We start from the raw sequence: 15,213 nt of genomic DNA on the forward strand, positions 1-15,213 counted from the left end.
TCAATTCCAAGACTGCTATGTTTCACCCTCTCATATATATATATATATATATATATATATATATATATATATATTTTTTTTTTTTTGCGGTACGCAGGCCATTCACTGCTGTGGCCTCTCCTGTTGCAGAGCACAGGCTCCGGATGCGCAGGCTCAGCGGCCATGGCTCACGGGCCCAGCTGCTCTGCAGCATGTGGGATCTTCCCGGACCGGGCACGAACCTGTGTCCCCTGCATCGGCAGGCGGACTCTCAACCACTGCGCCACCAGGGAAGCCCCACCCTCATATTTTTAACTCCTAGAAACCACCATGGACTTTACAATCAACAGTGCCTTGGTGTTGTGCTATATTTTAGTTGCAGAATTTTTCTTTCTTAGTGTATATGAAGTCAATGTAATGATGAATTTAACCCTGATAAGGTATGAAAATAGATGTATTCTTTTATTATTTCTAATAATATTTATTACATATTATAATATGTATTAAAGTATTATTAATACTTTATTATTCCCACCAGAATCTACTCCAGGGACCCAGCCTCTCCCTACCCAAAAACTAGGGCTCCCAGGCGCCCTAAGTGGAGGGTCCCCAGGCAGACCACCTGGCTGGCCAAGGCAAGGCAGTGAGTTCCTGCCAGCTGTGCCTTCGGGGGGAACGGGCATCATTAGGTGGATTAGGGCTTGTAATTGGCAGATGTCTGGTTTCCCCCAGGAGCACAAGATACGGAACTGGCCTCTCCTGAGCCGGGTTCTGGCCCGGATTCCCCCTGTTCCAGAGAGCAATGTGTGGAGCACACGCAGAGCTGGCTCCCAGGCCTCCAGGGTCTCTCACAGAGGATGCCTGCTGCCTGACCCGCACATCTCTGGGGGGCTTAGGAGGGCCCATCACATCTGCCACCAGGTGGAATAAGCTCCTTTGGGTAGGTTAGGCTTGGAATTAGGCAGATGCCTCGTGTCTTCATGACCCTTGAACTCTTCCAGGCCATTGGCTACCCTTAACCACAAGAGATACTCTTGGGCAATAGGTACTATTTTATTTATTTAACTAATTATATCATTGTTATTATAGCTATCTAAATCTCCTTTGTTTCTGCAAGGTATGCTTTTAGCAAGAGTCATAACTGGAATAACCTCTTTAATATTAAGCATGCTTTTTGCTCATTTTGTTAACCCCTTTCATATTTTGCCCTATTCCCTCCTCCTCTTATCATTCGTGAAAGTTTAAGAATGTTCTTGACTCTATTTCATCCCCATCTTTCCAGAATATTCATGGAGGCTAGACCTCGTTCCAGGAGAGGAAAGAACGGCTCTTTTCTCGTCAGCCCTAAGGGCAGGCGGAGAGCAGCAGTGCCTTCCTGTTCTGCCTTGTCTGTGACCCTTCCTAGAGCGCTGGTCTACTGTGGAAATGCTCTTCCGCCTCCCCTACTCTAACCAGCTTGCCCTTCATTCCTCTTCTCCAGCCATTTTTCTCTCAACCCGTCTCTGTGCTATACCTCCAAACTTCATCCCATCTGAAATGTCATAACATGTACAAAGATGTTACTTGATTTTAAAATCTTACTTTCCTAAGTCAATAGGCATGACTTCCTTAATCTACTGCCCATATTTCATATGTGTGTAGATATACATTTTTAATGTGTAAAAGTGAGAAAATCTATACCAAGTTTAAATTGGAGTAACCCATTTCAGGGTCTCCAAGATGCTATGTTTGAAAAACACACTACTTTTCTGAGTGGCTTATAGCTTGCTTAATTTTTTAAGTTTCATGGGAAGATTATAGGAAAATTATGAAGTTCACATTTTATGTTAAATATGCCAATATTATACATTTCACCCTTCGGTAATTACAATCTTTTCATCATAAACATCTTTCTTATGTTTCTCTTCATTAGGATAATTGTTATTCCTGAGTATTTGAAAAGTTATAATATTAGCAATTTCTTAAATCCTTTATTTTATGATATGGCAGTTTCAGAAATTAAATTCTTGCCTAGACATATCAGAATATTCCAGTTTTAACTCATAAGCAGAGTGCAGAGGTTATGACCTCAGTTAACCCATTCCTATGAGTCTAATATATTCAAAAAGAAAGCAGTTCAGGTATAAGAAAATGATACCTGTAAAAATTATTGGTCAACATGGTGTAAACAACGATAATAGTGGGGGACTTTAACATTCCACTTACACCAATGGACGGATCATCCAGACAGAAAATTAATAAGGAAACACAAGCCTCAAATGACACATTAGAACAGATAGACTTCATTGATATTTATAGGACATTCCATCTGAAAGCAGCAGAATACACTTTCTTTTCAAGTGCACATGGAATATTCTCCAGGATAGATCATATCTTGGATCACAAATCAAGCCTCAGTAAATTTAAGAAAATTGAAATCATATCAAGCACCTTTTCTGACCACAACACTATGAGATTAGAAATCAATTACAGGAAAAAAACTGTAAAAAACACAAACACATGGAGGCCAAACAATATGCTACTAAATAACCAGTGGATCACTGAAGAAATCAAAAAATACCTAAAAACAAATGACGGTGAAAACACAATGACCCAAAACCTATGGGATGTGGCAAAAGCAGTTCTAAGAGGGAAGTTTATAGCAATACAATCCTACGTCAAGAAACAAGAAACATCTCAAATAAACAACCTAACCTTACACCTAAAGCAACTACAGAAAGAAGAACAAACACAACCTAAAGTTAGTAGAAGGAAAGAAATCATAAAGATCAGAGCAGAAATAAATGAAATAGAAATGAAGAAAACGATAGCAAAGATTAATGAAACGAAAAGCTGTTACTTTGAGAAGATAAACAAAATTGATAAACCTTTAGCCAGACTCATCAAGAAAAAAAGGGAGAGGACTCAAATCAATAAAGTTAGAAATGAAAAAGGAAAAGTTACAACTGACAACACACAAAAACAAAGGATCATAAGAAACTACTACAAGCAACTATATGCCAATAAAATGGAAAACCTGGAAGAAATGGACAAATTCTTAGAAAGGCACAACCTTCCAAGACTGAACCAGGAAGAAATAGAAAATATGAACAGACAAATCACAAGCACTGAAATTGAAACTGTGATTAAAAATCTTCCAGCAAGCAAAAGTCCACAACCTGATGGCTTCACAGGTGAATTCTATCAAACATTTAAAGAAGAGCTAACACCTATCCTTCTTAAACTCTTCCAAAAAATTGCAGAGGGAGGAACACACCCAAGCTCATTCTATGAGGCCACCGTCACCCTGACACCAAAACCAGACAAAGATACCACAATATGAGAAAATTACAGACCAGTATAACCGATGAACATAGACGTAAAAATCCTCAACAAAATACGAGCAAACAGAATCCAGCAACACATTAAAAGGATCATACACCATGATCAAGTGGGATTTATCCCAGGGATGCAAGGATTCTTCAATATATGAAAATCAATCAATATGATACACCATATTAAGAAACTGAAGAATAAAAACCAAATGATCATCTCAGTAGATGCAGCAAAAGCTTTTGACAAAGTTCAACACCCATTTATGATAAAAACTCTCCAGAAATTGGGCATAGAGGGAAACTGCCCCAACATAATTAAGGCTGTATATGGCAAACCCACAGCAAACATCATGCTCAATGGTGAAAAACTGAAAGCATTTCCTCTAAGATCAGGAACAAGACAATGATGTCCACTCTCGCCACTATTATTCAACATAGTTTTGGAAGTCCTAGCCACGGCAACCAGAGAAGAAAAGGAAATACAAGGAATCCAAATTGGAAAAGGAGAAGTAAAACTGTCACTGTTTGCAGATACAATACTATACATAGAAAATCCTAAAGATAACACCAGGAAAGTTCTAGAGCTAATCAATGAATTTGGTAAAGTTGCAAGATACAAAATTAATGCACAGAAATCTCTTGCATTCCTATACACTAACAACAAAAGATCAGAAAGAGAAATTAAAGAAACACTCCTATTTACCACTGCAACAAAAAGAATAAAATACCTGGGAATAAACCTACCTAGGGAGCCAAAAGACCTGTACTCAGAAAACTATAAGATACTGATGAAAGAAATCAAAGACGACACAAACAGATGGAGAGATATACCATGTTCTTGGATTGGAAGAATCAACATTGTGAAAATGACTATACTACCCAAAGCAATGTACAGATTCAATGCAATCCCTGTCAAATTACCATTGGCATTTTTCACAGAATTAGAACAAAAAATTTTACAATTTGTATGGGAACACAAAAGACCCCAAATAGCCAAAGCAATCTTGAGAAAGAAAAACAGAACTGGAGGAATCGAGCTCCCTGACTTCAGACTAAACTACAAAGCTACAGTAATCAAGACAGTATGGTATTGGCACAAAAACAGAAATATAGGTCAATGGAACAGGATAGAAAGCCCAGAGAGAAACCCATGAAGCTATGGTCACCTAATCTATGACAAAGGAGGCAAGAATACACAATGGAGGAAAGACAGTCTCTTCAATACATGGTGCTGGGAAAACTGTACAGCTACATGCAAAAGAATGAAATTAGAATGCTCCCTAACACCATACACAAAAATAAACTCAAAATGGATTAAAGACCTAAATGTAAGGCCAGACACTCTGAAACACTTAGAGGAAAACATAGGCAGAACACTCTATGACATAAATCGCAGCAAGATCTTTTTTGACACAACCCCTAAAGGAATGAAAATAAAAACAAAAATAAAGAAATGGGACCTAATTAAACTTAAATGCTTTTGCACAGCAAAGGAAAACATAAATAAGATGAAAAGACAACCCTCAGAATGGGAGAAAATATTTGCAAATGAAACAACTGACAAGGGATTAATCTCCAAAATATACAAACAGCTCAAGCAGCTGAATTATCAAAAATACAAACAACCCAATCAAAAAATGGGCAGAGGACCTAAATAGACATTTCTTCAAAGAAGACATACAGATGGCCAAGAGGCACATGAAAAGATGCTCAACATCACTGATTATTAGAGAAATATAAACAGCAATGGTATTAGTAGCAATATTGAAGATGTTAAAATAGTGACAACCAGCATATGCACAGACTTAAATAGTTTATGAAAAAATTTTCATTAAGTCATGTCATTCTCACCAGGACCCTGAGGTTAGGTGATATTATTATGCCTATATGTTAAAATGAGGAAACAGAAGCTCAGAACTCTTGTTATTTATCAATACCAAACCACTAGAGAACATCAAAGCTGGGCCTGGAATCCCTGTCTCCTGCTAATTCCTCATATTACAGGCTAGTATCATGTATGACCATATCTCCTCCTCACTCAGCCCGTGCACCCGGCTCATAGCTGGGAAGGCACTAAGAGGAGGAGTCAGAGAGATACAGAGTTTAGGATGGAGCACGTCATCCGTAACTACTGCCTAAACCACAAGCCAATCATCAGAGCAAACACGACCGGAGAGACATCACCCCTTTCTAAAACATCTCTGCAGTCCTTCCCCCTTGCATTCAGCTCACTGTTATTCATTCAAAAATAATAATAAATGTAGCCAGAGGACAGAAGTTTCAGCTCTACATCCTGGAAGTGGTGCATCCCTGCTCTGCTATGGTCCGCTTTCTCTCTGGAGCGTTTCCTGACCCTGAGCGGCATCTTCCTGTGTGCTTCCTCTGCACTCTGTTCAGAGAGAGACTGTAATTTTTGTTTACACTCCTCCTCCCTGAATAAATTTTGCCTTAGTCATCTTTATATTTCCACGGTCCGGCACAGTGTCCAGTGCCTTGCAAGGCTGTGATAAATATTTGCTGAGCAAACAGCATTTGTTATTTTGTGCACTCATTCAACACACATTTGTCAAAAGCCAGAAACTACATTTCATCATAAAAACTACTTCAAATGGCTCTAGTCCTGAGCAAAGGCCTGAACAGTGTTTAATTGCCTTTACATGACACCACCAAAAGTTGGTCAATTTAATAATTAAGAGCATATAGAAAAACAACCATTTTCCTTTGATAAAATAAAGATACAGCCTGTGAAATTCAGAATTTCTCTTTAGGCTGTTATACATTATTTTCCTTTGAGGTCTGAAAGATAATTGTTATGGGTATATTACATGGTGAGTAAAATTTGAGATATCTAGGTAGGTGCTCATAGAATCAATATTTAAGTGTTATTTAAACTGGTGTCATATATTGAGTATGTTTATATAAATATGGACTATTTATTAAAAATTATTCCCGGTAAATTGATGTAAGTTCATCAAGTTTTATGTCTTAATTTTATAATCAGGATTATACTTTCAGTAAAAAAAAAACTTTCAATAGTAACGATAATAATATTATTTCTCATGAAATAAGCTTATATTTTATAATATATAATACTTTTATTTTTCCCAGATTATTTTCATGACCATTAAATTACCCACTTGATTCATCATAGATGCTTCAAAGTGCTTTAGTTGATCAAAAATAGATTTAGGCATGATGGAACATCAAGAATAGGTTCTAATCTCCACACTGACTGAAATTCAAAATATGCCTTTAATAAATGCCACTGTAATTGCAGTGTCAGAGTTCGCTACCTCTTACAATCAGAATGGATGAGGACTACTCAGAGAAGAACATGAAGAATTATCAAAAAAAAAAAAAAAGCTCTGATAGGAAATTTTAAATGAGTAAAAAGATGCAGAGAAGTAGGGTAAGTCTCAGGTGTGGATGTGAAAGACGCTGCATGACGATATGGTTGATCTGAACTTCTAAGGAAGCCTGCATGGTTGCTAGAAATATTGTGAAGGATAGACCTGTGCTGAATAATCTGGACATCCCGCCAGAGGGCAGAAGAGAGCAGGCCGGGGAAGGTGTGCTCTCATTTCGTTTGCGTGATCCGTGATCCTTCAGTGTTCATTTCTGTCCTAAATTTTAAAGGAAAAAAGGTGCTATTGTGATACTTCTCTTTCACTCTTTCCTCTCAAATAATAGTCCATTTACTTGGATTATTGTATTACTCTCCATCGGGCACCCTAATTCTACCTTAACCTCTCCCTTCAGCATATCCTCAACATAATAAGCAAAGACATTTTGTTAAAATGCAAGTCAAGGGACTTCCCTCGTGGTCCAGTGGTAAAGACGCCGCCTTACAATGCAGAGGACGGGGGTTCGATCCCTGGTCGGGGAACTAGGATCTTGGGGAACTAAGATACCATATGCTATGGGGCAACTAAGCCCACGTGCCACAACTACTGAGCCTGTGTGCCTCAACTAGAGCTCGTGAGCCGCAAGCTACAGGGCCCACGCACTCTGGAACCCGTGCACCACAACTACAGAGCCCACACGCCCTGGAGCCTACGTGCCAGAACTAGAGAGAATCCCATGCACCACACCTAGAGAGAAGCCCGTGCACCACAACGAAAGATCCCACATGCCTCAACGAAGATCCTACGTGCTGCAACTAAGACCCAACGCAGCCAAAAATAAATAAATAAATAAAATGCGAGTCAAACCATTTCAGTCTTCTGCTCAAAACTCTTCAACAAGTTTGGGATTAACAGATACTCACTACTATGTATAAAATAGATAAACAACAAGGACCTATTGTATAGCACAGGAAACTATATTCAATATCTTATAATAATCTATAATGGAAAAGAAACCAATTCACTTTCTTGTACACCTGAACCTAACACAACATTGTAAATCAACTATACTTCAACAAACATTAAAAAAAAAAAAAAAAAAACTCTCCAACAACTTCCCATCTCACATAGAGGAAGAGCCAAAGTCATTACCGTGACCTATAAGTCTCAGTAATCTGATCCTATTATGTCTCCTCCTTGTCCACTTCACTCCAATCACATAAATCTCATTGCTGCTTCTCCAACATTCCATGGACTCTGCCTCAGGGCCTTTGCACATGCTGTTCCTCTTCCAGGGGTGCTATTCCACAAGGCATTTGCCCGACTCCCTTTCTCACCTCCCTAGAACTTTATTCTCCTGTCAACTTCTCAGTGAGGCCTTCCCTGGTCATTCTACCTAAAGCTTAATCCCTAATTCCCTCTTTTTTTGTTTTACATTTTTCCACTGAGTTTATCGCCACCTACCCTACTACATATTTTTATCTACCTATTACTTATTTTATACATGTCTATTTCTTCCTTCTTGAATGTAAGGGGACTTTTTCATCACTTTTCTTATTATATTTACAGAAACAAAACAATGCCTGACACATTGCAGGGACTCAATATATACATATGTGCTTGTTCACTAAATTAATGACTGAATGAACTCAACAAACATTTATTTTTACCCATATCATTTATCTGGAACTGTTTCCAGTAATAAATAGTATATATACATATGTATACACTGTATATATAAAATAAATATATAAGTATATAAAATAAAATATATTAAAATATACATATAACTACTATGTGTTGACTCTTTTTCCTCGTCTCATAAAGTTTGTGAAATAAGAATCAAGGATGCCGCATGAGAATCCATATAATTGTCTACATCGGTGGTTCTCAAAGTGTGGTGCCCAAACTAGCAGCATCAGCACCGCCTGGGAACTTGCTATAAATGCAGTTCTTGGACCCCACCTCAGATCTATTGAATCGGAAACTGTACTTTAATAGTGAGTCTGTTGCATGCTAAAGTTTGAGAACCACTGGTAGAGATTATAAATTCATTAAGCTGGAAATGGCAATTGAACTTTTAATGCATTCTCATTTTCGTATTAGGGATTTCAAGTTTTTTGTTGGTAAAATAAGTTTGGAAATATTCCGGCTTTGATAAATGTCAGCGAGTCTTCTTCCTAGGGATGGTACACCTACTCTTCCCTTACACGCCTATACCCCTCTTCCAGGCCTGGTCCTAACGTCTTACACCTGGTCTTGCAATGGCTTTCTAACTAGTCTCCATGTGCTAACTTGTCTCCGTATACTAAGACATTTTCTTGAATATAAATTTCTTCACACATTTTTGTTTCTGAAATAGAGATGGATCTTACAGTCGATAAGTACATTTAATATAGTGTTTTTTCTTATTTCCCAAAATATTTTTTTTTTTTTTTTGCGGTACGCGGGCCTCTCACTGTTGTGGCCTCTCCCGTTGCGGAGCACAGGCTCCGGACGCACAGCCTCAGCGGCCACAGCTCACGGGCCCAGCCGCTCCGCGGCATGTGGGATCTTCCCAGACCGGGGCACGAACCCATGTCCCTTGCATCGGCAGGCGGACTCTCAACCACTGCGCCACCAGGGAAGCCCCCTAAAGATTATTTTTATACCAAAGATCTGTTTTACAGTTGAGGAACTAAGATCTTTTCCTACACTGTTTTGCTTCACCGTGCATCCAACTGGCCTTCCTCCTGCCCTCCTGTAGCTCTATTTTTCTCATGCTGCAGACATTTTAACGTGAAAAATGTTCATTAGTCAATCGGGCTAATTCTAACGAAGACTTCAGTTACAGAATGATCCATTGCAAGCCCTTGAACTAAAAGCAGTCACATACTCAAAGCTAATATTCTTTTCATTAAAAAAAAGTTGGCCGCTGTTCGCTTTCAGCTGAAACGGAGTTTTTGCTTATGCAGCGCAGATTCCCGCCAGCACCTTGAGCGCCTCTGGAGCCGGAGCCCGCTGCTGTATAGCTCGTGAATCCCCCGGCAGGAGGGCGCAGAGCGGAGAAGCCCCTTAGGGTGAACCCTCTCTCCAAGTGCTACCACTCTCTCCTCTCCTGCCTCCCTGTCTTTGGAAATTTATTGCGTTTTCTGGCTGTGCTGCTCAGAGGAACGCGGGCTTTTTCCTGTAAGCCGGGTTCTTTATGATCACTCTAAATTTGGACATGGCCCGCGACAGCTCGGGCCTGCGATATAGTTTCCGGGATGCGCCTGGAGGGCCGGGGCGAGCCGGAGCCTCCGCGAATCGGTGCTGAGGGCCGAGAGCTTTCTTCTGTCCTTTTCAGCTCCAGCTTTTTCCCTGATTCTATAGACCTTCTTTGGGTTTCTCATTAATTGGCCTGAGTTGCCATGAACACTGGCAACCACAGGGCAGCGCCAAAAAAACAAGCTTCCTTGAGGGTCTAAAGGTTGGGGCTGTGCAAGAAAATTTTCCAATTAGGTTCACATAAACTTAATTTCTGGCTTCCAGCCTGGCTGTGCATTAGAACCGTCAGCTAAATGTGGTTCTCGGGAGGCAGAAACGAGCACCTCTGGCTCAGAGCTCCGTGGGGAGTTGCTCCTGTGCAGTCAGGCCTGAGAACCACGGAGGAGATCCCAGACGCAGGCTACCTCACTGTGGGAGGAGACTGGTGATCAAGCCTAAACCACACATTTCTCTCCGAACAAGCCTACCCAGCTAATAATAGACCTTGTTCTTAATGCCTTCTGAGTCGTTCACTGAAATGCTGTTTGTGGGTAAGTTGTATATACGTCCCTTGAAAAGCTGAAATATTAAAATGTAGCTGATTTCTTGGAAAACAAAAGGAGAACATATTTAAATAGGGAACAACACTTTTATATCAGGGTTTGGGCAAGGGAAGTGTCCTCATTGTGGACTTTGCGTGTTTTAGTGAGGAAAAGGCATTGATTCTTATTAGGCCCAGCAGGGATATGATGCAGCCACAGGATACATTAATTTATTGCACAGTGAAATGCCTTATGATGGAGTTTTACTACATTTCACATTTGGGACACACCTTTGACATCTTTTATGCCTAAATTTAAACCACTTAAAAGATTCATTACAATCCAATTAAATTAAAATGTAAATGTAAAAACACGCAGACTGTAAAACATAATTTTTCAAGCTGTGTTTCTGCAATTATAAGACTGTTTCAGAAAACTGTAGTTAAAATGGCTAAAACATGTGATCTCACATCGATTCCTTTTAGTCACCATTCAGGATATTGTATTAGGAGCAGGAAACCGAAGATATTATCTTAGTAAACTATAGTGGTTTTTAAATGTGACCTTTATAAACAGAAGCAATCCCAAACCAGCCCTACAAAAATTTACTTCTCATTTTTATTCAAAAATTAATAAAATTGATTTTGGTGGTGAGCACACTGTAGTGTATACAAAAGTAGAAATATAATGCTGTTTGTATGAAACATAATGTTACAAATCAACAGCACCTCAATAAAAAAAAATTTAAAACTTAATAATTGAAATCAATTGCTATAACTCAATTAAGAGAATGGACATGATAGTATGGCATATGAACAAGGGGTTTTTTCATGTAGAAGTACTGTTTTATAAGCTCCTTTAGTACACCCCATAACTTTTAGCATAGTATTGGTAATTCAAAGGCACTCAACAAAATAATTTTCCACTTGACACAAGCATTCTACCGTCATGAAGTATGCATAAAGAGAAAGTAAAATCTAGTTTAATATCTATTTATTATACATCAGTTCCATTACTAGGAAGGGTGCCCAGAAAGTTAAGGAAGAATTAATTAGAACAATTCACTAACAGTTTATTAAGCCACCATTATTCACTGTGCTGAGTACTACTCTTTTTAATTCACTAACTTAATATAATAAATACCCCCAAAGTATTGATGAATTAAAGAACAAATATAAGACATGACTTCTTTCAAAACTAACACTTTAGTGGGAGGAGACAAAAACACATATCTGAAGAAGAGGACAGAATACAGGGAGTTCTTTAATAGAGGTGCAAACTACTATGGAAGTAATAAATAATCATAATTACTACATAGCTACTAGTAAGTCAGAAATACTTCTTGAGCTGGGTGGTGAACTGAGGATTTAAAGTAAAGAAGAACTTCACAGAGTAGATATTGTGAATCGAGGAAGGGCCTTCCAGAAGGATGGAAGCCACTAGAATAAAGAGTGAAGATGCCTTGAGGAAATAGAATGCCTTGGTGGAATGGTGGGTGGAGATATGACCCATAAGTAAGGGACAAATTATGGAGGGTTTTTAGTGAGACATTAAAATTGGTCTCTTTGTAGTGGGGAGCTCTCAAGGCCCTTCAGAAGGGAACAGCACAGCCATGTCTATTTTAGAAGGATTATTTTGGAGGCATTGTTTAGAACCAGTTGGGGAAGATAAGGGTCTGGAGAATGTACTGTGCTTCACACAAGAGATCTGACGGCATGAGGCAAGGCACTGGCAACAGAGTGGATGAGCTCAATTTGGGAGACCTCCTGGATGTCAAAACAACAGAATTTGAGGATTAGCTGTAGGTGAAGGTCAAGGGAGAGGGAGCAAATTTTATATCAGAGCCACTAGGGATATGTCTACTTTGTAAAATAGACATTTCTAGAATCTGTAATATTAGCAAAATGATCCTGGAGGGTTCTGGTACAAATTTTGAAGGGGAATATTTGTTAAATAATTATATTGCTTAGCATACTTGGAAAAAGAATGACAAGACCAAGAAGTAAGTGTCAAAGGGTTGGGAAAAGGCAAGTTGGAAGCCAAATACCCCAGGAGGCTACAAAAGTGGCACGAACTAAGGGAAAAAGAGGCATAACAGGAGAATGATGTCACAGAGCTAGTAGTTAGGAAGCCCGGGAAAGTGGTGAGCAGAAGTTAGAACGAACGTGAGAAAGCAAAGACCCCTTACAGTAGACGGAAAATCCACAGAGTAAAACGGTGTAAGGAAGATTGTTGGCATGAAAAACTGACCTAAATGGGCAGCTGACTCAGGAGAATGGCGGGAGGGGGGAGGAATGGAGACTGAGCGCGAGGATGATGAACAGCACGTAGCCTTGTAATGAATGAGCTGCTTGTTACTCTATTACTAAATCAACATCAGCAAAAACTTTGTGAATAGGTATGAGGCACTATTACTTGCTATTTCCAAGAGATTCAACAAGAAGCGACTTCTTTAGGAGTAAACTCGTGACTTATCTCATCTGCCATGCTCTGTCAGCCTTGCTATCCTTGGTGTGTTTATCACACTCCAACACTAGAAACCCATCTACCCATGTCCATCCTGTGGCCTGCCCCCACCAGGCTGCGGTGGCAGGAGAGGGCACATGTTAGGTTAGCTAGGACGAAGGGCATCTGCCCTGCCGGGGAGCCTGTATTGCCCTGACCTGGAAGGCTAGGTCCTGCAGAGCCCACTAATTCTAGGCTAAATCTATGTTTTAAACAATGTAGGACTCCATTTAAAACGACGACAGTGACAGTACACAAATGCTTAAGCTCAGTGGATTTTTAGTAGTTTAGGAAGCTTTCTATCTGTTGATGAGTTCCTGTCAAGGCCATTTTCATAAGCAGTTGGATGGGACATAATAGGCCACTCTGCTTCTGTCACATTAAAGGGAATGCTAATTACATCATCTGGGATTTGAGTGGAATCACACTTACCGGAGTAATCGTGGGGACAGATGCAAGTGTACCGTCCTATCTCGTTGAGGCACGTGGCCTCGTTCTTGCAGGGGTCTGACACACACTCGTCCACTTCCAAGTCGCAGTGCCTGCCTTGATAGCCTGGGACACAGAAGCAGGAGTAGCCATTGATTCCGTCCTGGCATACAGCACCGTTGTGGCAGGGGCTGGACGCACACTCATCGTGCTCCAGCTCACAGAATCTTCCGGCATATCCAGCAGGGCAGATGCACACAGGGTGCACAGGGTCCTGATGGCAAAAGCCTCCGTGTTGGCAGGAGTTGGTGCCACAGGGAGCAATGGTCGTGTCACAGGTGGTCCCACTGTACCCAGGAGGACATCTGCACAGAAACCTCCTCTCTCCTGGGACGCTCACACAAGTGGCATTTCCTGGACAGGGACTGGAGAAGCAAGCGTCTTCCTCATGGTCACAGTCTTTGTCCAAATTAATGGCTGTGCCTGAACAATGGCAACTGCCGTCTTTTGAAAAATTCTTGCATGTAGAATTGTTTTGGCAAGAATCTGAGAGGCACTTGGTGTCATTTTTATTGCACAAGGAATCTACAAGGAAATAAAAAACATCAGGATGAAGCTTACAAATAAATGGTGGACAATAAATTAAAGAAGTTCCTTCTTTCTGCTCTTCATGCATCTCAAAGAAACTCAATGAAATACAAAATTGACTGCATTCTGGTGATGAATTTGTCAAATTTGTCTAATAATGACTTTTGTCACTAATGATGATTTGTCTTTTTTTTTTCATATACTTCTAATAAGAAACAAAAATGGCTGGTTTCAGATTCTTTGCTTCTCCTGCATTTTCCTTTCTCAGGTATAAGTGCTGTTGAGCAATGGGGTGAATTGTTAAATTGTCCCATAAATCCCAAATTTTGAAATTCACATTCTCTCATGGAGAATTTTGGGGGTATACTGGGAGATGAGATACAAAATTGTCTCTGAATATAAGAACTGAAACTAATATTTGAATAAATACTATACTTTGGCTTATGACTGTTTATCACAATCACCATTTATGCTCTAAAAAGAAAAGCATAGAAAAGTGAAAATATAAAAATAAAAGAAAATACCAACTATTTGTGGAAGGTCTACTCTCTGTACCAAGCATGTCAGGTGTTTCACAGATATTATTTATAATCCTCACAGCAACACAATATTGTGTACATCTTAACAGATGACAGATTAAGTCCCACTGCAAGGAAGCAGATGTTGTAAAGTTTATGGACTTCAATTTTCTGAAAGCTTCTCTGTTCTAGGGATACATTTTAAAAATTCTAATTGGAATGATAACCTGCAAGAAAGCAAAAATTCTATGATTCTTTTCCAAATTCACTGGCTATATGCATGTGTACAAAGTTTCCCTGAATCTACACACATTATGATCACAGAGAATCTTTATGATTTGGCAACTCAATTGCATCAGCTCACAAAACACTGTCTTTTGCATGTGGATTTATCTAATACATCATTCTCTTATTTTTACTTCCTGTCTCACAATATTACTCACTAATGTAATAGTGGGTAAGCGTACAGGCTTATAATTTTAAAAATTACAAAATGAATAGTTTGCTCTTATGAGACATAAATCAACTACTGTCAGAAGAAAATAGCATGTAAACTTTGGTAAATATGTATAATGATAAATTTCTTCCCTCTCTTCCTGCAGAAAGAGAAGTTTTTTTTTTTAACATCTTTATTGGAGTATAATTACTTTACAATTTTGTGTTAGACTCTGCTCCATAACAAAGTGAATCAGCTATACGTACACATATGTCCCCATATCCCCTCCCTCCCACCCTCCCTAACCCACCCCTCCAGGTGGTCACAAAGCAC

General features: G+C 39.5%; 1 protein-coding gene across 5 annotated transcripts in view; it reads right to left on the reverse strand.

Annotated features, from left to right (window-relative positions):
• The window catches only part of CRB1 (crumbs cell polarity complex component 1), a 267,605-nt gene that overhangs the window by 131,576 nt on the left and 120,816 nt on the right, over positions 1-15,213 (reverse strand). For all 5 annotated transcript variants that reach the window (XR_009563008.1, XM_060294412.1, XM_060294325.1 and 2 more), the window contains one exon: positions 13,342-13,923. Coding sequence is in view for 4 of the 5 variants with exons in the window: in XM_060294412.1 (XP_060150395.1) it covers positions 13,342-13,923 (582 nt within the window). In the remaining variant the exon portion in view is untranslated. The remainder of the gene's footprint in view (positions 1-13,341; positions 13,924-15,213) is intronic.

Source organism: Globicephala melas, chromosome 1 (genome assembly GCF_963455315.2).
Source record: "Globicephala melas chromosome 1, mGloMel1.2, whole genome shotgun sequence".
Taxonomy (NCBI): Eukaryota; Metazoa; Chordata; class Mammalia; order Artiodactyla; family Delphinidae; genus Globicephala; species Globicephala melas.